The sequence below is a fragment of the Anomalospiza imberbis genome, chromosome 3 (genome assembly GCF_031753505.1).
Source record: "Anomalospiza imberbis isolate Cuckoo-Finch-1a 21T00152 chromosome 3, ASM3175350v1, whole genome shotgun sequence".
Taxonomy (NCBI): domain Eukaryota; kingdom Metazoa; phylum Chordata; class Aves; order Passeriformes; family Viduidae; genus Anomalospiza; species Anomalospiza imberbis.
In genome coordinates, this window is record NC_089683.1 from 82347891 (window position 1) to 82370252 (window position 22362).

General features: G+C 36.7%; 1 protein-coding gene across 11 annotated transcripts in view; it reads left to right on the forward strand.

Annotated features, from left to right (window-relative positions):
• The window catches only part of CEP170 (centrosomal protein 170), a 94836-nt gene that overhangs the window by 7972 nt on the left and 64502 nt on the right, over positions 1 to 22362 (forward strand). For all 11 annotated transcript variants that reach the window (XM_068185393.1, XM_068185402.1, XM_068185394.1 and 8 more), the window contains exons 2-3: positions 16437 to 16582; positions 21490 to 21579. In XM_068185393.1, coding sequence (XP_068041494.1) covers positions 16478 to 16582; positions 21490 to 21579 — 195 coding nt within the window. In that variant the 5' untranslated portion in view covers positions 16437 to 16477. The remainder of the gene's footprint in view (positions 1 to 16436; positions 16583 to 21489; positions 21580 to 22362) is intronic.

Sequence of the window (22362 nt, forward strand, 5' to 3'; positions counted from 1 at the left end):
TGAGAAATTTTTTGACAGAGTTTCTGATATTGCTTTTGGTCTTAAATTTTACTTACCTCATTCATGTATCCCCCACAATAACCATTTTCAGTTGGTTTGGCTAATATGGCTGGGTATTTACTTGAATGTCTAATAAGATGAACTCCTTTTGATGTTTTCTGGACAGACTATAGCATGTAGTAAAGTCTTTTGAAATGTGGCAGTAAAAATAAAGGCTGAACCATCAAGATGCAAGAGTGAACCAGGAAGTCATGAGTTATTCGTTGTCCAGTTGAGGCAAATGGAACACTTTACTTTCATTAAAAAGTATGAATATTATCAAACATACTACTATTTTTTTGCATGGTTAATGAAATTAATTTAAACAGCACAGTGGGACAACACTAGTTTAAAGAGGTTAAGATCCTTGAGTTCTTGGATTTTGTGAGTCTTTCCCTTTTGTGCAGTTTCATTCCAAAACCAAGAAAAGCATTAAGCCTTGTTATTTTTATCTATTGTGGTTTTTGAGGGACAATGGCATTGATCTTCAAAAAAATTTATTCAATAATGTCCATGTATTGTTTTATTTATATAGTTATTTCCATAGAAATTCTTCCTTTCTATTCATGAATATTATTCACATTAGAGGTGACTGATCTAAAACAGATTGAGAAGACCAACTGCATTAGTGCATCATGAGATGAGAGACTAAAGATTTGATCATTGGGTGTGTTATAAAACATGGTTGAGCAAGTGAAAAAAAGAATAAAATTACACACTGAAATATTTTACAAAGTATAGAGTTTTAATCTGTACTGGATAAATATGAAAACCTACTTTATATTTGAATAGAAATTATGGTGAAGCGCTAGAACAGGTTGCCCAGGGAAGTGGTTGATGTCCCATCCCTGGAGGTATTCAAGGCGAGGTGGGGCCCTGAGCAGCCTGGTCAGTGGAATGTGCCCCTGCTCATGGCAGGGGGATTGGAACTTGATAATCTTTGAGGTCTCTTCCAACCCAAGCCATTCTGTGATTCTGTATTAATAGTCCTTACAGTTCCTATAGATTTGTCTAAATAGAAAGGCTGTGTGAGGCTTAGGGGGATTTGGTGTAATTGCCTTGTGTTCTCATAGCGGCCTAAGCGGAGCTTGCTACTGTCTGTCCTGGTCCTGCCCTGTTCTCCCCTTTTCTGCCACTCTCACCTGCACAGCCTCACCCCTTTTGCTTTGGTCCTACCCTGGTGTGTAGCTTCTGGGCACCATTCATTTGTTTATGGGAGTGGAGAAGAGCACAAGAGTTATTCTGTGGCGAGCTGAACATTGAAATAGCCCAGCTCAGCTGCACAGGCACGTGTGGCCTGCAGCTGCGGCAAAGGGAGAAGTCCTGACTTTGTGGTTGGGGCGAGGCAAGAGGGTTGGCGTCCTGACAGCAGGGAAATGGCTTGAGCTAATGTGGAATTGCAGCTTCTTCACTTTAGCATTTATTTGGTGAGGCTTAAAATTGTCCCTTTGCCTGTCCACTGAATCTTCAGCACTAGGGTTGAAAATAAGTCAATGCTGTGAAGTTCTGGGCATGCAAGCAACTTATGACAGGATATCTTAATCTGTGTATTAGTGTTGTCAGTATATATTAATTAGATAGTATATATTAATTTTGCATAGTAACTCCTATTCCATGGCAGATGCAGGGAACACAAGGTACTTCACACAAAGTAGGATCCTTGAGATTTGCTGCAATACAAATGTGTATGCAGGAGCTGCTAATCATGAAGAGGTGCCACTCTATAAATTTTACATCCCATACTGTTCCTATATTTTTAAATTTAATTAAGCTATCTTCCCCATTTCAGCTAGTAAAACTTAGGCACAGGCTGCTTCCCTCTCATAAATTCTGCATACACTGGAATTTTACGAAATATTAAAAGCTTTGCAGAATCTGAAAATGTGTTTTCTTTCTCTCTAAACAAATCTGCAAAAATATCTGAAAAGCACTTTGAAGTTGAGGATATATTTTGAATAAAAATCAGTCTTGGGAGCTCTGTTGTTCATAGAGGGTTTTTTAACTACTTAGAATTAAAATACAGATAATAAAGACTAATTGTTTTGTCATTATTATTCAGTATTCTTTTTTTTTTCAGCTGCCTTTCTGTCTGCAAAAGATTGCGAGTTGTTAGTTACGATATATTCTAGACCAGCTGTTTTCTAACTGTATAGTTCAATTTCTGTGGATGTATTGATGGACACAGTTGGACCATTATCAATGAAACATCTCTTTAATCCATTATGGTGCTTGTGTGTTTATCTTGCAATGCCATGATAATGCACTCATTTTGTTAAAAATGCTTGTGTGCCTGGATGGGGTGGCCCTTAACCTGCTCATGTTGGGGACCAAGTCCAGGGAATGTTTGTATTTTTTTCTCTCCCTCTCTCTAGCATGCAATACTACATGGCTTGTGAAGTCAAGGCTAAAGGGAAAAGAAGCCCCACTTCTGAAATTCTGGCATCATTGGGAAAACACTTTGCCTTTGATTTGAAGTAAAGCAATCCTATTAGGATAAAATAGAAAAAAACATATGCGGGAGAACAAGTAATGTCTGGTTTCTTAGGGATGTGTCCTGTATCCCAAATTGTACTGAATCTCAACATGCATATGAGCTCACTCTTGTTGTGTGGGGAAAATAACTTGTTCTCTTCCCCACAATGTTCTGTGGGGAAAATAACTTGAGTGACAAATACCCTTCAGAGGCAGTGAGAGCACAAAGGAGCCATGTGAGCGCAGGTCAGCCAGCAGGCTGTAAGGAGCTGGGAATTGTTGAACTTGTAGCACAGTGTTTCTAGAGGGAAAACAGACTCGTTCTTTTGAACTTGTTCTGCTCAGCTCTCCATTTTCCTGAAACTTTGTAACTGAAACCTCCAGCTCTCTAAAGCTTGCTGTTGGGAGGATTGATTGGTGGAAACAAAATGTTTGCTTAAGCCTTACTTCCTCAGATAACTAAAAATTGTTTCAGTAAGAGTTTTAATTGCCAACTTTGTGGTAGTAGGAGAATACATTTTTAAAAAAACCTGATGCACAGTAACTTCCACCTGAACATGAGGAAGAACTTCTTCACTGTGCAGGCACCTCACACTGGAACAGATTGCCCGGAGAGATTATGGTCTCCTAGCACTGGAGGTACTCAAGAACTGTCTGGACACAATCCATGTGTCCATGTGCTCTAGGATGACCCTGCTTGAGCAGGGAGGTTCAACCAGATGACGCACTCTTAAGTCCTTCCAGCCTTACCCATTCCAAGATTCTATGAAACATACAATAATTTAAAGAATACAGGATGTGAATTGTTCCAGCCTTTAACAATGGAACTCATAATGATCTGTCTTAATCAACTTCTTAAGCTCTTGGCCATATTTAGTTCCATCTTAAAACATTGTAAAATATTTTTGGTTAACCAGAAGATTATTTCTCTACTGCAGCAGCATAGTCAGTGTTGCTTAACACAGCAGCTGAGCTTAACAGAGTTTGAAATATAATCTTTTTGTTGGAGACATAAAATGAGTAACTTCCATATAAGTGTGGGTAGTTCTTAAACTAATCAAAGTCTAAGCCTTCAAACTTCTTCACTAAAGTGCAAACAAAAAGCATTACTTGATCCCTTTTCATGGATGGGGTTACAGAACCACTTCCTCTTGTTTGGTTTGGTGCTTGGAGAAGTATGTGTAGTTTGGAGTTCTTCCCATTTAGCCTTCCCTTTAACATCTCTTCCCTTTTTTTTTGTTTTTTTAAGGCAAAAAGTTATTGAACTTACAATGGAAAATCTATATAGATTTCCTCCCATAGATTCCTCCAGATTTCTGTCCACTGAAAGACACACATTCATTTAATAGCCTTTAAAAATATTTGTTGTATGATACCAATAAAAGCATTTTCCAGTGGTCTGCAAGTATTCTGAAATCAATCAGATTTTTGTTGTAGCATTTTGCAAAATATATGCTAGTGTACTGAATCAAGTTTAAATCCCCAGTCATTGTTAAACTGGCTTATAAAGTCCACATGAAAATAGTTTGCTTAGTTAGCAGTGAGGACTTCTGATTGTGATTTAGTTGAGGGGTTGTAATCTACCTGCTCAAACAAGTTCTTGCATAAAAATATTGAACTCTATATGCACTCTATGTGTTAATGCTGGAAGTTTATTTTGATAATTCACTTTTAACTGTTTAATCACATTTAGTAAATAAGAGATAGTAGAAGAAATAGAATTAAGACTTACCATGCTAGTAGCTACATTTCTGTTGGCTGCACACAGGAAAGGAGTGAGTAGGCACCACAAGCAGATGTGGAATAGCTTCTCTGTGAGGACGCTATTTGCATTTTAAAATCTTTGCAATAAGTAGAATGGATCATTAAAACCACAGGTATTCTTAGCATTTGTGCATATGTCTTACCCTGCTTTCTGTCTTGCTGAATTTCTAATACTGTCATTTTGACAGCTGTTTTTATATGATCATACATTGAAAGTGTTTGTAACATTTGGTACCTTTCAGTTTCATTTCATGGGAAGAAGAGAGATAGGAGGACACAAATATTAAAGAAATGCCATGTTCCAAACTTTAAGATTAGATTTCCTTTGGACTATTTGGCTTCTGATTAAAGAACCAAACAAATAATTAAAATATAAGACTTATAATTTTAAGCCTTCTTCTACTCAGTTTTTATATGAATCTCCAGGAAGAGGACTTCCTATCAGGAAAATATCTAAAAATGGAGTCTAATGTTTTTGTCTGATATTGAAAAATGCTGAAAAAAACCCGTGATCTCTTTACATCAGAGCTTCCATGCTAAGTTTTAAATAATTTTGATTTTAAGCTTGTCCTGATGTTAATTACCTCACAGAGTACCCATGTAGCTCAACATAATTATTGCACAGAATTATTTTTATGCTTTGTGCATGCACATGCACTCTGCCTCTCTTCAGACAGTGAAGATTGCCTAGAGCAAGCATCTCTTGCAACTTTAAGACTAAAGTTTGAGCTTTTGCTTGCTTTGTAAAACAAGTTCATCCAACTGTTTTTTTTTTTTTTTTAATGTAGGGCTTGTATTACTGATCTTGGAACAAACAACTCTGTGTATTTCCAAGAAAAATACATCTGTGGACTTGGCTGTCAAGGGTAATTGTAAAAAGCTCCAAAGCATTCCATAAGGGAGAGGAGAGAATGTATCAAATATTTTGTGTGGAATATGATAAACGTTTGTCATGTTACAGTGGAGGTGTAGCAAAGAATAACAATTTAATACCTTTTTGAAGTTATGTATCTGTATTGCTATGAATGGATGTGGAGATTGATAACTTTGATATCAAGAATTGTCCTCCATCACTTCTGCTTTCATGTTCTGTGTACTTATTGTGTCAAGAAGTAAATGGAATTGGAAGGAGAAAGGTAGATATTAAAACTACTTCAATACTTGCTTTTCTTTGGAGAGTAAACTTATCTTCATACCCACAAAATAAATAATTCCTAGTATGAAGGAAGAAAAAAATGTGCATTGCCTTGAATGTAATTTAATCTTACTAAGTATCTTGAATCACAAGCTAAACTCTATATATTTCACAATCTTGGGGAAAGTGAAATCACCACCCTTGGGAGGTTAAGAGGTCCAGTTTTATTTGCAAAATGCTGTTTGTTTTTTCGGTAGTGCTCAGGGCTGTGGTCAGTACTTGGCCACAGCAAATAAAACCACCTCATCACACACAGCCTACAAAATCACTTGAAATATGCTATGATGAAGACACTCTGAATAGAAAGTGGAAGAGGAGGACTTGACTGCTTCTTTTAAGATTGTATTCTGCCCAAGTGCCACACCTGATATGTATTTATTTGTTTATTTTCCTATTTGTAATCTCAGCAATAGTGTAGTGTGATATGGAATAGAGGGAAAGGAAGGATTTCTGTAGCTTTCATCATAGGGAGCTTTTTCTCAAAGATGTTTTGGTTATCATTTCTTTGGCTGGCTTGCCACAATAGTTTCTAAAGGCTACTTATCAGATGTACTCTTTTATTAACATACTTGGCACGCTCTCCAGAGATGACCTCTTTTGACTATGTGAAATAGGGAATTTTTAAAATTTCTTTTATGCAATTCCTTAATCTGAATGAGAGGGATGGACAAAAAATGAACACTCGATTGTTTGAACGTAAATTAAGCTACTCTTATAAGCAGTTATTAGCCTTTATTTTAGCTGTTTATTGAAAACAGCTTTTGGAAAGTATTGCTGTTCAGTGTGGGGAGACTGCAAAAAAAATACATTCACAAGAAATGATTTCTTGTTAATGATTGTAAGGATTAGGAATGCAAAATGAGCTGTTTCTTTAATAAATGCAAAATGTCATTATTGTCTGGTATCAAGGAATAAAACAGGATAATTCTTTCAAGTCTTAATGGCTTTATCCTAGTGGCCAATAATGGAGTAAGTTTTAATGTTTAGATAGGATAACTTAAAAAGAAAAATTCATTCTTCAGGTACTTCTTATTACTGTAAGAACAATATATATATATATAAAGGCTTATGATTATTGTGTAAGACTGTATTCATGCACAATACCAGTCCTAAGCAAAGTTTTCTAATCAGGCTAAGGATTTGCTTGTTTGCCAGTATTCTCTGTAAAGATAAGTCAGTATTTTATTTTTTTGTCAAATTAGTGTAGGACGTTGTTTCAGTCTGCTGTTCTTAATACCATTTGATCTCTTAGCTTCTACTAGGGATTTTGATATGTTGTTTCTTTTCCCCCTTAATAGCTTCACAATTTATTTTTCTTTTGAGGATAGTGACTTAGCCACTTCACCTGCCAGTTCCCTCTGGACCCGCATGTCTCTTAACAGATTCAATGGACTTGTGCACCTTCAGGTTCTTTAGGATAGGACTTAAAGGTGGTCTCTCAGGTTCTTTATGATCTCTCTCTCTTACAGTAGATGTTTTTTCATTCTCCCAGTCCCTGCCTTTGTCTTCTGTGACTTGGGTAGTGTGGCTGGAGCTTTTGCTGGTCAAGAGCAGGGCAAAAAAGTGGTTGAATCAATCAGCCTTCTCCATATCCCAGGTAAATAGGTCACTCTTTTCCTTCTGGAGAGGGAAAATACTACATTTTCTCTAGTATATTTTTCTTTACATATCCAAAGAAACTCTTCTTGTTGCATTTGGCATCAGTGGCCAGATTATTCTGTTAGGGCACTAGCTTTCCTCGCTTCCTCGCCTGATCTGTGGCTGTTCATACGGTATTTCTGCCAAGCTGCTTATCCTTGCTTCAGTCCTCTGTAGGCTTCTTTTTTGTGTCAGTTTGGGTTTGTCCAGAAACTACTTTGCATCTGTGCAGGTCTCCTGGCAAATCTGCCCAGCTTCCTCTCTGTTGGGATGCATCTCTTTTGAACTTGGAAGATGTGATCCTTGGATATTGATGAGCTTTCTTGAACCCCTCTTCTCTTCAGGGCTATATCCGACTCTAAGGAAGAGACTGAAAATCCCTGAAGAGGCCAAAGTCTGCTTTCCTGAAGTCCTTGGAGTAGTGAGAACTGTCCTTATTGTCCACCCTCCTTGCTGCCCTAAGGATCTCAAACTCTTCCATGGAGCCAAGGCTGTCTTTGAGTTTCGTATTCCCCACCAACCTCTCCTTGCTGGTGAGAACCAGGTCCACCATCCCCTCTTTGCTGGCTCCTCTAGCACTTGCAGAATGAAGTTATGATCAATGCATTCCAGGAACTTCCTGCGCTGCTTATAGCCTGCTGTGTTATCCCTCCGACAGGTACTGGGATGGTTGAAATCCTCCATGAGGATCTGGATTTTTGAATGTGAGAACACTCCTATCTGTCCATCAACGGTGCCTTATCTGCTCAGTCTTACAGGTTGATTGAAACCCACCAACCTTACAGGTTGAAGCAGAAACCCACCTGTTCCTGCCCTCCTTTTAGTCCTGATCCTCAAGCTCTCAGTGAGCTCCTCATCCATCCCCAGGTGGAGCTCCATACTGGTAACTGATATGGAGGGTGATACCCCTTCCTTTCTGCCTTGCCTATCATTCCTAAAGACTGTGTAGCTTTCTATTCTAACACTTCAGTCACAGGAGCCATCCTACCATGTCTCTCTGATGCTTTCCTGGCAACTGTAGTTCAAAGGCCTCTTCACCAGCTTGGCAAACCCGTGTCCAAAGATACTCTTCCCCTTCTCTGATAAATAAACCCCAGCAGTGCTCCAGCAGACCAGGTTTTTCAAAGTGAGCCCCATGGTCTAAGTAGCCAAACCTCTGTTTGCGGCACAGTCCTGTAACCATATATTGATTCTCCTGATTCAGTTGGCCCTTTTCAACCCTTCCCGTTAACTGGGAAGACTGATGTGAAAACTGCCGGTGTTCCAGAGTGCTTTATCACTGCTCTGTAATCCTTGGTACTCCTCTGGTTGCTCCTGGCTGTATCAATGTTACCCACATGAAATAATAGCAGCAGGTAATTGTCACTGGACCAGATCTTTTTGCATATTGAGACACTCAAATGACTGATAGCCATCAGGTAAGCCTTATGTTTCATACATTCCTTTGCAGCATTTGTATGTTGATACTGGTGCTATAGCAAAGGGCATGATCACAGGATTCTTTTTTTTAGTCATTATTGTATAAAAAAGAGAGTCGGATAAGATCTTTAAGTCATTGTCCTTCAAAATCAAAATCCCAAAGCAACTTTGACTGCAGCTGCACTGTTGGCAGAAAAAGAAGTCTATTTCAGTTGCTGTTCTGACAACCATTCCTGTGTGTCACAGTGGTAAAATAGACATGGATCTAATTCTGACCTGGACCAGAGGAGAGGATATTTGTGCAGTCCCAGAGCTGCAGCAATGTTACAGTACAGATTTGCTGCCTGACAGAGGCAACAGCCTCTGTTGTTGAGCTGCTTTCTTGTCCTTTTTCCTACAGGGGTGACCTGTAGGGCAAGAAGAGTATCTGGGTCCCTTCTGTAGAGATCTCAAACTCCTTGAATGCAGAATGAAAATCTCTCTTTATGCTTAGTGATATTCACAGCTGGAAGACTTTTTTTTTTTTGCAATTAAAATATGAGGAAGTTTCTTCCTTCAAAAGCTGCTGAGGAGTCTGCAGCCTATCTGTGCTAGGTCCAGCCTGTCGCCTCCTGTTGCACCACTGTAAAGCTGAAGGTGTGGTTGCCTGTCTCTCCCTCCCCACCTCCCCCTTCTCCCCTGCCCCCTTTTCCTTTCTCCTAGTCACAAACTGCCTGAGAAATACACTGCTGCTGCTTTATAGATTTGATACAACGCTGTAACTCTTGTTGTTTTAGTCTTTTATGGTAGGCAGTATAGGTAATGTGTATATCTACCTATGTAGGATTGTACTGATTAAAGAAGTGAGGGGCATGACTGAACTTGCTGTCCTGATTCTTGCTTTTTTTTTCCTTTTTTTTTTGTTTCTCATCTGTGAGTTATATCTATTTTTTTTTCTTCTTAAGTTTAAAATACCTTTTAGAAAAATCTTTTTTTATAATAGTGGATGTAGCAGATGTTCTCTGTCTATAAACAAAAGTTCTGGGGATTTTTCAGACATAAGATTCAAGGAGATTTACTTTTTTTTTTTTTGCCTTCTTTCCTCCTCCTCCATCTCTCTGTAGAAGAATATCAACCACAAGACTGAAAGCATGGAGGGCAAAGAAGGTAAAAAAGAATGTATTGCAGAATAATGATTAAGAAGGTTTCTTTGCTCTCAGTATTTCTTTTGTACTGTAAAATTTTGTCATGGTTACATCTTTCAGTCCATACTGGAAATGGCATCTTTTTGACATACTGTAAGGCTTCAGTATGATTTTTCCATCTGTTTTTCAAGGAATTGTGGCCAAATTCAGACATTTGAGCTGAGGTGGAACAGGTCAAATACTCCAGAAGCAGAATACTCAAGGGTATCATTCCAAGCCCTGTCAGTTACATCTTACTAATTTTAAGAGAGAAGGCAACATCTTCTTATGAGAAGTTTTAGTTTAGTGATAGGGGCAGTTATCCTAAGCACACTCCTGTTCCCCATTTGAGCAGGGAAGTTAAATTGAATGGATAAGTCCCTTTTCTTTCACTTGAGTTACCTGTTTTCTTCCACTTTACCTATTTGTATGCTTTCCATCCAGTTTCACTCTTTTCTAGTAATTTAATAAAATTTTAATGAACTTTATAACTAATATCAATATTTATATCAGTGAAAAGAGCAACAGTTTCATGTTCAGAGCTGTATGTAGCATTTTAATGTTTCTAGAGGGATGTGTTCAGGTGAATTTTCCAGTCAGTGAATATTTGAAAATAATAATAGTAGTTTGTTCAATTGCTGAAAATTTAGGAATTTTTGGTCGTTTTTCCTAATTATGTGAGTTAATCTTCTCATTTTGATGAAGAATTTCAGTGATTTTAAGCATAAATTACCTTATTTATGTTTCCTTTGCCTTTTATTTTAAGAGCCTTTTAAAGGAATATTTTGATTAACCTTTATGGCCAACACTTGTGAAGTATGCTTGAGTGCACAAAAGGTCATAAATACTTGAAAAAATATTTTTATAGATCATTAGCCTAAGCCATTTAAATTTAGATGCATATTTATTTATTTAAAGTGTTTGAGGAGCAACATTACACACTACTGTAGCATGACATATGGCTTCTGTAGATTGAATTCCAACTCTCAACAGAAGGTTCTTCAGTCCTGCAACTTTCCTATTTTTTTTTTTGTTTGGGTTTGCTGGTTTTTTTGAGTTTTTTCCTGCACAAGACATCTTCTTTGTTAACAAAACCCCTTGGTGTACTGGCCCTAGGAATTGGTGAAAACAGTTTCAGTCAGGAGACTGTTGTTGGTGCAGCCCTCTGTCTCCCTTTCTGAGATGCCAGCAACATGAGCAGTGAAGGCAGCAGAGAATTACAAAAGCGCCAAGCATAGTTTCATGAGTTTCTTGACTAAATGTTTAGAAGCCATCCTAGAGCATGACTTATTTTCTTGTTTTTATAGTTCTATGATGGCACATGAGCCCTTCACTTTGGAAAAGTGGTCTTAATTTTCTAGCCACCCTATGTGTGGTTTTAAGCTTACTTTGCTAAAGAATTAGGTGTTCAGAGATGCAACAGAAATAAATCAGACCATTTGAATACCAGTATATTGTGTGAAACTAGGTACTTTAAAATGAAATGCTGGTGGGTTTGGAACTTAAATTTTCAAGATTAAGATATTTCAGTGTTAAAAATGCTCTCTACAGTTCCCCATTTATATGAAACCCTTTCTACAACTACTTGTGGAGATTTTACTGTAAGTGTTAATGAATTTCTCATGTGGTGGTGTTGAGCATGGCAGATGAAGTCAGGAGGAAGTTAATAATTCAGGAAAGGTTTTTAGTGATGTGCAGTAAGTAAGACACAGGCTAATCACATGATGAGGGGAGGAAAAAGAACACTGATTAACGGACTGTTAAGCTCTTTGTTTTAACCTGAGTACGGTAGAATCCTGATTAAAATATGTGGTGATGTAGTTAAAGGTTGTTTTCTGATGCATGTAAGTAGGTTAATTATGATCGCCCACGGAACACTTGGTGTGTTACACTACCCCACTTCAGAGGGTTTGACAGAGTAGACAACGTTACTGTGCTGTTTAGTACTTATAGCTTCCTAGATTTAATCAATTCTATTTATAGATTACTTTTGAATATCAATTATATGGATACAATAATCTTCACAGGGTTGAAGTTACCTTCAGTTTGGTCTTTTCTTTCTTTGGCATAGATTTCTCCATTTCAGTCAAAATTAGAACTGCTGGCACTGGTATTTTTTATTACGTTGAATAGTCAATAAAGGAGTCATGGGAGGCACTTTTCCAGTGAGTGTTGTTTGCTGACACAATTTCTTTGTGATTTGGTTACCAGCTTCAACTTCAGGTCTTCTGCAGTCATTACTGGCCCCATCAATGCTCTCATTTCTGATTTCTCCCTTGTCATGGTTTACTTCTGAAGTTTACCTTTCTTGAGTCGTGATTCCAAAATCTGTCTAGGTCTGGTTCAAGTGTCTTGTCCTTGTGTGGTGGTGTTCTCTCCTGTATCTTCTACCCCTCCTGTTTGTTTCAACACAGGATGTGTTGAAAGTATTGGGAAAAGATGCCTTATTTTTGTTCTAACTGCTGCTATAATACTAAAAAAGCATGCTCCACAAATTTATTTAACTACCTCTGTGTAGACAGATGTGTTGAGAGAATTTATCTCTGTCCTTGTTGACTGCATATACATGAGGAAGGTTTTCAAAAGCCTCTTGCTTGTCTTTGTCCATTTGAATGGATTTGTACAAGAGCAATAATACAAGGTACAAACTGATACTCAGGCCTTCTGCCACATTTCAATACCAATTTGCATATATGAGGTACAGCTAATATTTTCTTAAAAATGACATAGAATATTCTGCTCTAACATTGTTTTAGAAATATTTCAGTCATTTCTTCAGAAATTTCTCCAAATTTACTAGACAGTTTTATGAGAAGGTAAACTTAATTTTAGCAAATACTTTAGCAGCTGGAAAAAGGAATTTATAAGGGCAAATAATGGGCAACAAAGGGCTTAAGACTTTGTCAGTACTGTGTCTCAGCTTGTTGCAGGGCTTTTCTTAATGTTGTTTTAAAATATTCATAAGTAGAATTTGTTGTACAGTAATAGGATAATTGTATACCATTAAAATTACACTATTTTCAGTCTTAATGTGGAGGACTAAAGTGCTTAAAAGTTGGAATTTTAGACATATATTAGGTTTAATTTAAATTTTAAACACAACTTTTTGTTTCTCTGTAGGATTGTTGTCTCGGTGTTCACTAACTTTAGTTGGATCTGTTTTCAGTGACAGGCAAGTACAAAAATGTAGTCTGTAAAATGCTCAAATTTGAGGTTATTAAGGATTTTTATTTGCAATAACATGACTGTATCAAAACTAATCTTGCCAATGGCTATTTAGACATTTGAAATTGGTTACACCCATCTTTTGGCTGCATAATACAGGATCTTAGTTCTTAGGAGTGAAGTATATTTACAGGGATGATGGAGCCAATTTCTCTGTTGCTGCATCATCTGTTTCAAATTACTTATTACCCACATATTCATTCCGACACACTGGTTACTGTCTTTTGAAAGTTGTAGTCCTTCACCATAAAATGCTGTTTCTTCTGCAGACAAGGAAATATTTTGCAGCTGCCATAGATGTCTCAGCCACTGATTTGCAGGCATCAGGAATGAAGCTTTGAATAATCTATTCTTAAAATGTTTGCTAGTTTGGTTAAAGACTACAACACAATACTGCCATTTTAGGAAATACTAATAAAACCAAATGCTTCAATAAAACATTTAAAATTCTTTTTTTCTAGGGTAGAAGTATTTTTGGTAAATACTGCATCTGAAAAGTGTAGTCTGTACTGGACTAGGACAATTCCATCTGGGACAATATCCTGTCATGCATAAAGAAAGGCTAGGTAAGGACGAGAGGTTTTTGGGTGGGACAGTGAAACCTCACTAGAGCATTCTCCCAGCCCCTCAAAATGCACAGTGCCTGCACTTCCTGAGCTGTAAGTGGCCTCAGTGCATGTAACAGGATTGATAATAAGCATTCATGAGAGAAAAGAATTGCTTTTTGAACCCTGTGTAACCTTTTAGTATCTATAACATTTCAATGCAAGAATTATCATGACCTAAATTTACACTCTGTAAAGAGACACTTCTAGTGATGATTTTGCATCTGTCTTGTAGTAATTTAATTTGGTATCTCCTAGGCATTGAAGTGTCTTTCATCCTTGTATTGTTCAGAACACTACAGCCAGTGTACTTGAGACAGCAGTTTATTCAAAACATTGCAAGCTTTCATGAACTTTTTAGGGTGCAATGTAATTGTCCACATACTGTCTATATGACTAATAAGTGTGCAGTTCCATATAAAATTTTAATGCACTTTTTTTTTGTTTTGATATTAAGCAACTGTTGCTACTGGATTCTTTTTCAGCCAGTTTTGCTATGCAGATTGCAGCATAGCTCTGATCAAAGGCATTGGCTTATTCTAAAAAATACTTTAAAATAAAATATGTATCTAGGTTGATGGTTTCTTGCAGTTGAGACAGCGACTGTTTCAAAAGAACATCATAATTAAGTTTGATAGAACTGGTGGTGGACTTTTAACTACAAGTGTGCTGCCAAGCTGTGTGGCAGTGATTGCTTTGTATAATACATTTTAAAAAAATATTTCACATAGCTTAATTTAATCTGTTTGTTGTCAGACTTTATCATTTATAGGAAGTTTGGAGTGTTGGTTTATTTTTCCTTAGCTCTAGTTGCTGACCTACTTGTCTGTTTTATAAATAAAAAGTTTTCCTCTTTTACAGTCAGTCTACCTGTGTAAACTACAACGTAGTTTTTACTAAGAAATTTTTCCAATTTTCAATTTTTTTCTGTATAATCTTGGAGATTTTCATATGAATTTCCAATTAGAGCAGGAAGGCCAAATGGTGCAAATGTAATTAGGATAAACAGATGGGAAATTTTAGAAGGTAGTAAGATATAAGCAGAATGAGGAGTTTTGATACTGATCAGCATGCTTGCTGTCAAACATCCAGTTAATTTACTCATTATAAGCGGGAATGTAGGTTGGCTGTTGGTGATACTTCCTTTTCCTCTCTTAAAGGGAACTGAAAAATGTCATTTGATTGACCTAGTTTATCTTGTCATGTTAAACTAGATTAAATTGAAAATATCAATATTAATTTCCTTCAAAGGTGCTGAACAATCCATTTTAATTGTTAAAACATGTATTTTGTAACTACATCACTTTAAATTTTATTTCAGCGAGTTCTTATTGAAGATTTAATTTTAATCTTTTTAGTTTCTAGAAATAAAATATGTTAGAGATGCTGTATTACTTCTGTTGAGTCAGATAACATTAAGTGGACATGCGTTGCACTTGAATGTGTTTTGATACAGCTGTGGAAAGATAATTCTATTCTAAGTATTACTATAGAATGCTGTTGCAATGCATATTTACTTTATTATTCAGTAGCTCTTTAGCACATTAAGACATTCTAAATTCTTCCATATGAATTCCATTCCTTTTTTTTGACTGGATTGGCAGCTCTGCTGGTACATTTTACCACCTTTTGACTAATTGTTTTGTAAAAATCTTCTTTGTCATGTCACATGATGTTTTGATTTAAACATAGTTATCATTACATGTTTTACTAATTTGTGGTATCTCCTTGATTGTAGTTTGTCTGATGGCATAGTGCTTGAATTGTCATTTTATTCAGTGTTTCCATTTTAGCCCTCGTTTTGAGGACCTCACTGAATTCTTACTATTATTCAAGAGTATGCTCAAGTCCACTACAGACTTATGTCTACTTACAGTACATTTGCTAACCTTGCAGAAATTTACTAATTGACATATAAATGGAAGAGAAATGCCAGCTATTTGGTACTGAGAGAAAAGCTGGCTGGTTGCTTTTGATTTTCTTTAGCTTCTTTTTCAATGAATACAGTGTGGTTATGAATGAATGAAATAATTGCTTTGGCTTGCATTTTCTTTAAGAGAGATTTGGAATACTCTGAAAGCTTTTTTCAGCTGTTAGCAATTGAATTACTCTGAAGAGAAATTTAATCATATTTTTGTCCAGTTTCAAGTAAATCATATCGTGTGAAGAAGTTTTCCGTAAAAGATTTTATCCATATTTATGACATTTTAAATAGCTATGGGTTTTCTCTTCTCTTTTATGGAATATGTTGTATCTTTTATTGATAAATAATGGTAAAGTTTTGTAGGAATGCTTCTTTTGGATTTCATACTTACAGAAAACTTCTAATTTGTTCATTTTGCTCTACTTTATTTGCAATACTACATGCACAATGTTAGATTTCCAAAACAGATGTTTTATCCTGAAAAACTGAGATTAAATAAGAAGCAAAAGTTCCATTAATTTAATGCTCCTTTGATTTGGTGCTGTACAGAGGACTTGAGCTTAAAATCAGATGAGGTAGTTATTTTCCACAGGAAAAGATAATAACACACGTGCAATTTACTTGCTATATTTTGTGAATGTTTGCTACACTGTTGGTTGTGATAGTGAAGCATTATTGTAGCAATTATCTTGATAATCAGTGGTCAAATGCTAAAAGCTTTCTGACAATTTGACGTACAACTTTGGCATTAGCTAGCTGTTTGTTCCTTTTGCAGAAGGCTACCAATTAAATCTGCCTAGTTGCATGAAGCAGAGCCTGAGAGTATGCAAATCTGAAGCCTCTCGCTTCCTGTGATTGCTGGATTCAGTACATGCTATTGAGAATGCTGTATTTTCAGAGGCTTTTTGTATTCTGGTCACAGTGTTTGCTGAGCAGAAACTGTAGCTAAAAATAACTAAAATGAATTTCTGTGTCTCTCTTTCTCACTGCAGGATGACGTAGCTTTGCCAAGGATTTATCAGCTAAGCAGAAAATGAGCTTAACATCCTGGTTTTTGGTGAGCAGTGGAGGCACCCGACATAGGCTGCCACGAGAAATGATTTTTGTTGGAAGAGATGACTGTGAGCTGATGTTGCAGGTAATTGCTTCAGCCTTCCATGTGCAGCTGCTCAAATCATGAATGCACCAGCTTCATGCATTCCTTTTGAAAAAGAAATTCCCCTGATGTTGGGAGCAATTGTTTTGAAGAATCTTTTGTGTCCTTAGGAAAAAAAAATTAGTATAAATGTGTTGCCATTAATCATGCAGTTGCTGCTTAAATACAGAGAATCACATTTTCTTCATATAAATCAAATGCAGAATGCAAGGATAGAAGTTGAAATACATTTTGCAATATAACCAGTAAAGTGAGTAGACTGTGTTCCATAAAATGTGATAATGTTAAGAGAGCTGGATGCTTTTGAAAGGAGCCTTCTTTTTCTGGCAGCTTGTAATCTAATTTAGTCACATGATTTGAGGTAACTCTATCCTGATGCCCTGACTGTGTTGTACAAAGGAAAAAGAAATTTGTAGAGAAGAGTATTTCTGTGTCTCTGAGGAAGTTGAATGACTCAGTTTAAATAGAATTGAAAATACACAAGTCAAAATAGCTTGATCCTTCAGTAACTTCCTCAACTTTGAGGATCACTTTCTGGAGCTCTTAGATCTGTGTAGCTGTGTTGTTATGTAGCCATATTGCTTGCACTTTGCCCTATCAAAGCTGTAGTCCTCTGACCTGTCTTTTTCTAAATTTTTTTTATGACTGATGGTAGTATTTTGGGAGTTTCTTCTTAAATTTTTGTTCTTTAGTGTAGAGCTCTTAAAAAGATGGAACTTCAAAATTAATCTCTCACCCCTTCCTACCATTCAATAAAATATTTTGTTTTGCAGATTTTGTTCCCAAAAGTTGTGTATGCAGCCATTATTGGCCAAATTAGAGTCTTTCTTGCAAATGAAGTGCTTAGAGATGTAATCCTACGTTTATTACTCAGAATGTAGTATCTCTACTAAATTGCATTTGGCTCTCAGCCTCAGAAGGCTTTCAGGTATTTTATTGGTGATGTTAGAAAGCAGTTGAAAGTAGTCTTAATTTCTCTTCAAAAACAGATAGTAGAATGTCTTGGTAATTTTTGTGGAAGTACTTTAAAAAAAAACCAAACAAACAAGTACACAGATAAATCCACCAATATCCAAAACAACAAAAGAAAAACAACCAAAAAGCCCCACCCCACTGGTTCCTGCCCAGTAGGTTATAATCCAAAAATGCATTTATTTTACTAGTAACTTGTTTTAGAGGACTGTTGTCTGTGAATAAGGGAGCATCTCCTTTCTTCTCTGCTATGCCATCCATAGTAGATCAGTCCTAGAAAAGTGAAACATTGATTCTTTTGTGCTACAGAACTTCACCTTCAAAGGTAGCTGCCTCTTTTGATTAATACTGTGAATAAATTTGAGTTATTTACAAACATTATTTGTGGTGTATTTGCTTCAGAGTTAGTGAAAAAAAACCAAGGGGCCTGGGGATTTCAGGAATATTCTTTTTAGCCTGCTGCTATGTTAGGTCTACATGCCAGCATGACTGTGACACCACACAGTGCTGCGGGGGGAGGAACCCACCAAAAGAGAAGCTAATAATGTGTTCTTGTTCTGTGTGTATAGCTCTTTATGCAAGACCTTCCTTTCCACTCTTGACAACTTGATTGTTCTCTTACTGCAAAGCATGTGGACAATGCATGATAGAGAAAGCAGAATTTTATACTTTTATTCATATTTGCTTGACAGAAAACATATTATAAAGGCCTTAATGAAAAGAATTTCGACTCTTGTTTCATGCTTGCTAGACCTCAGATCTCTACCTGTAAACACTGTTGTTCTAAAAGGTTTTGTTCACATCTAGGAATACAGATCTGCCTTTTTTTGTAAATATGTTCAAGCATAATGTGAAGTCTTCCTGTTTAGCTAGCTGTTCCATTGCATCCAATGATCCATCCATCATTTATCCTGCTTGTGGATAAATACTACATTTTCCCCTTCTTTCACCTTTATGGTTGGAAATCTTTTTGAATGTTGATGGAAAAATCATCTTCAAGAAAAAAAATCTATATTATTCACAATATCAGAATTGTTTACAAAGAAGAATGCATTTATTTTCTGTATTCTGAACATTTTTTTAGTAGTCTGGATTGAATTGAAGAGTATCTATCTAAAATAACACCAGTTACAAATTTATTTATACTGAGGATGGAGTTTTCCTCTTCATATTTGTATGGCTATTACTGCAGTTATTCTGTGATTCTTATTTCTGCAGACATATATAAATCTTTGTACTAGATCTGGCTGGTTGGTAGGGGTTTTTATAGAAGCCATTATGGTACTGTTTTGCATTTGTGACCAAAACATTGTTGATAACACACCACTCTTTTGGCTGTTGCTGAACAGTTTGTGTGCAGTTTCAAGGCATTCTCTCTCACTCTGCTTCTCCTACACACACTTGACTGGGGGAGTGCACAAAATGTGGAGAAGGAGCACAAAGCAGGACAGCTGACCTGAGCACAAAGCAGCAAACTGACCAAAGAGATATTTATTCTGTGACAAATAATGTGTTGTGCTTGGCAGTGAAAACAGGGAGGGGCTTTGGGGAAGGTACCCACTGCTCAAAGCCTGTCTGGGTACTGGGCTGCTTGTGGGAGGTGGGAAGTGATTGCCTTCTCATCACTTGATTTGTTTTACTTCTTCTTCCTCTTTGTTGCTGAAACTTGACCCATGAGTTCTTTCCTTTTGCTCTTCCTGTTGTATCCCACATCCTGCTGGGGCAGCAGAGAGTGAGTGAGCCGCTGTGTGGCATTTAGCTGCCAGCCAGGGCACCACAGTCTTACAAGAAGGAATTTTAAAAGCCTTTAAATTTGAATGGAAAGCTGCAATAACAAAACCAAAGGAAAAAAAGGCATTCAAAAGACTTGTACAGTCTTTGCACCTGTAAAGATCAACTGAAACTAATAAAAAGTCCAAGTATATGCAAGTAATCTGAAACTGAGGAGAACTGTTCTGAACATCTGTGATGTTCTGCAGAATTTCAAGTGTTTCTGTAACAGCCACAGACTTGAGTAATCATTCTTAGCATTTCAGATGATGTGACATAGTATCATGAAGCTTTGAGGATCTTTTCATGTCCTTTCTGTTTTAACTTATTTTTAATAGGGTGTAGCACATAAGGATAAATAAATTATTAGTAAAACAGTATGTATTTGAACAACAATATTGAGAGAAGTTCAAAATTTTTTTCAATAGCTTGGGTAAAAATAGGGTAATTCTTGGTGCAGTTCTCCCACTTGAGTGTGGAAAAATGTAATGTGTGCTTGATATTGTAGGCTCAGCAGAACATGCACATCAATGAATTTCATTGTATTGAGATTGTTTTCACTTGAAATGTTACTAAGTTAGTAGAAAATGAACCGTGTTGCTGTGTCTTCATCTGCCATTAAAAGCACTTAACTGATGTGGTATGTTAGTGCAGCTTATATTGGCAGGGAACTTGTTCATTTGTCTGTCTCTTCCTTATTCTCCACTTTGATATCCTGCCCCCTCCCAGTATACCCCTCAAAAATGCAGAGCAAAATAAAAACTCTAAAAATAAAATAGTGACTATAAGCAGAAGAACAGTGATCTCACTTCTCTGGGGAGAAAGCAAAGCAGTCATAAGAATAAATGGAAAGGAAGAATGAGAAAATAAAAATAAGGAAAATAAAAATTGAAAATAAGGAAAATAATAGTAGCAAGTCTCAAGATATGGAGAAGGAGTGAGGTGATAACTATGGGATTACAATTAGAGAAAACATTTCCTTAAGAGTACTCGCTGTGTATTCTGATGCCTTGCACTGGCCAGTGCACTTGGTAAGGCAGGACTCCTAGAACTGACAGACCACAAATGCTGGTACACAGAAGTCACAAAAGTCTCAGACAGAAATGTACCATTCTCTGTGCAATACAGTCCTGAAAAATGAGTTGAGTAGCAAAGACAGAAGATGCAAACCTGAAATTAAGAACTATGCTGCTGGAAGGAATTTGCTGTTTTGCAGTCATGTTGTGACAGTGCGCTAGCAGAATTAAAAGCAAACATAAGATCAAGTGTGGGCTGATGGAGAGGATGAGCTGTGGTCTCCATTCTCTTGGGAGCTCTTGAAGATGTCCAGGTGCTGACCATATGCATGCATGAAGGAGACACATCCAGCCCCAACTCCCTTGCTTGCCAGCAGCACCTCTGGCTGCAAACACTTGGCAAGGGAGTGAATGATGAAAGAGGGACTTGGCTGTTAGGGAGCTGCTGTTCTTGGATGAAATAGTAACCAGGATTGTTCCTCATCTCTGTGGTGGTTTGGATGTGAAATAAAGAATTCATGAAATAAATAAATGGATACTGAAGTGCTTAAGGAAGGACTGAGAAAGTCAGAACTGATGGAAATAGTAATTCAGGAACTGCTCAGACATTTAGTGAAGAAGCTATAGCTAATTGTTTCAGGAAATTGAGATCAAGGAGAAACACTCTGAATGCTTGTGTACTATGGTAATTATCCCAGATGTGTGACAGGAAATGGTGTGTTTGAGAGAGAGCAACAACACCCCAGAATCACAGTCATGTCTAGAATGATGCATGTAATTAAGGGGGGAGAGAAAGGGAGTAAAAAATAGATGAAGTTGATGATATTAGATTAAACATCAGTGATACTAGAGTGGACTAATAAAAAACTCTTTGGGTAAGATATATCTGGATCTGACATATCATCTTTAGGGAAACATTAAGAAAATAATTTTATTAAATTAATTTTAGGATTCTGCTATGAGTACCTGGAGTTGGGTTAGAGATTGTCTTTTTCATATGTGGGACTATCTTTTTTATATTATTTGAATAAATGTGCTATGTAGAAAGAAAATAATCACACTACTCTAAGAAATAACCATAACCACTTCATGTGGTTTTTCAAATACCTTATTTTCTTTAATATATTTTAGTCACGGAGTGTGGACAAGCAACATGCTGTACTCAACTATGATGCCTCTACAGATGAGCACTTGGTGAAGGATTTGGGCAGCTTGAATGGGGTAAGTTAACATCAGAAATAGATAGCTCCCCATAGTGTTCTGTATCTTTATTTTGGGAATTTCTTCGTTATTAATTGTACATTAATACCTTTTTAATGTGAATCTGGAAATGGGGGAACATCCAAAAGAAAAGTGTAGTCTTTGCAGGGGTTTTCCACTGCACGTTTTATAAAGGGCTGCTGTTAATTCCAGTAATAAGAGGGCCTTGGCAGTAGGAAAAGCTCAGAACAATAAAAAGGAGTGTGTTACACTTATGTACTTCCACTGGTCATATGTGAAAAAAAAATGCAATAACCATGTTGTACGAAAATCTATTTAACTAATACTGTATTTGCATTTGGTTTTTCAGAATAATTTTTATTAGAAATCTCAATGAATATTTTGTGCCAAGTAATTGCAAACTAATACAGGAAAAATCCAGTTATGGGAAAAGTAAAGTTTCAGATGATATTTTATGTTCTAAGACTTTTCTAGGAAGTGCATATTCAGAAGTCTAGCTAAGCATCACTTTTTATAAAAGTTTTTCTTATTCTGATATCTTTATGACCTGTGTGTTTGCACTTGTTATGGTTGTTATTTTAGAACTTTAAATGTTTGGCTCTGTTGTGAATATGTACAGAATAAAATCATGAGATCATCTGTGACTGCCTATTTGAATAATACTTAGAAAGCTACTGATAGTGCATAGTTTTGTCAAGTGCTTAAATAGAAGATGAAGATGAACTCTCAAGTTACTGCCTTTTGATGTTGAAGTGCATTTCAAAATAAAACTCTGTCACTGTC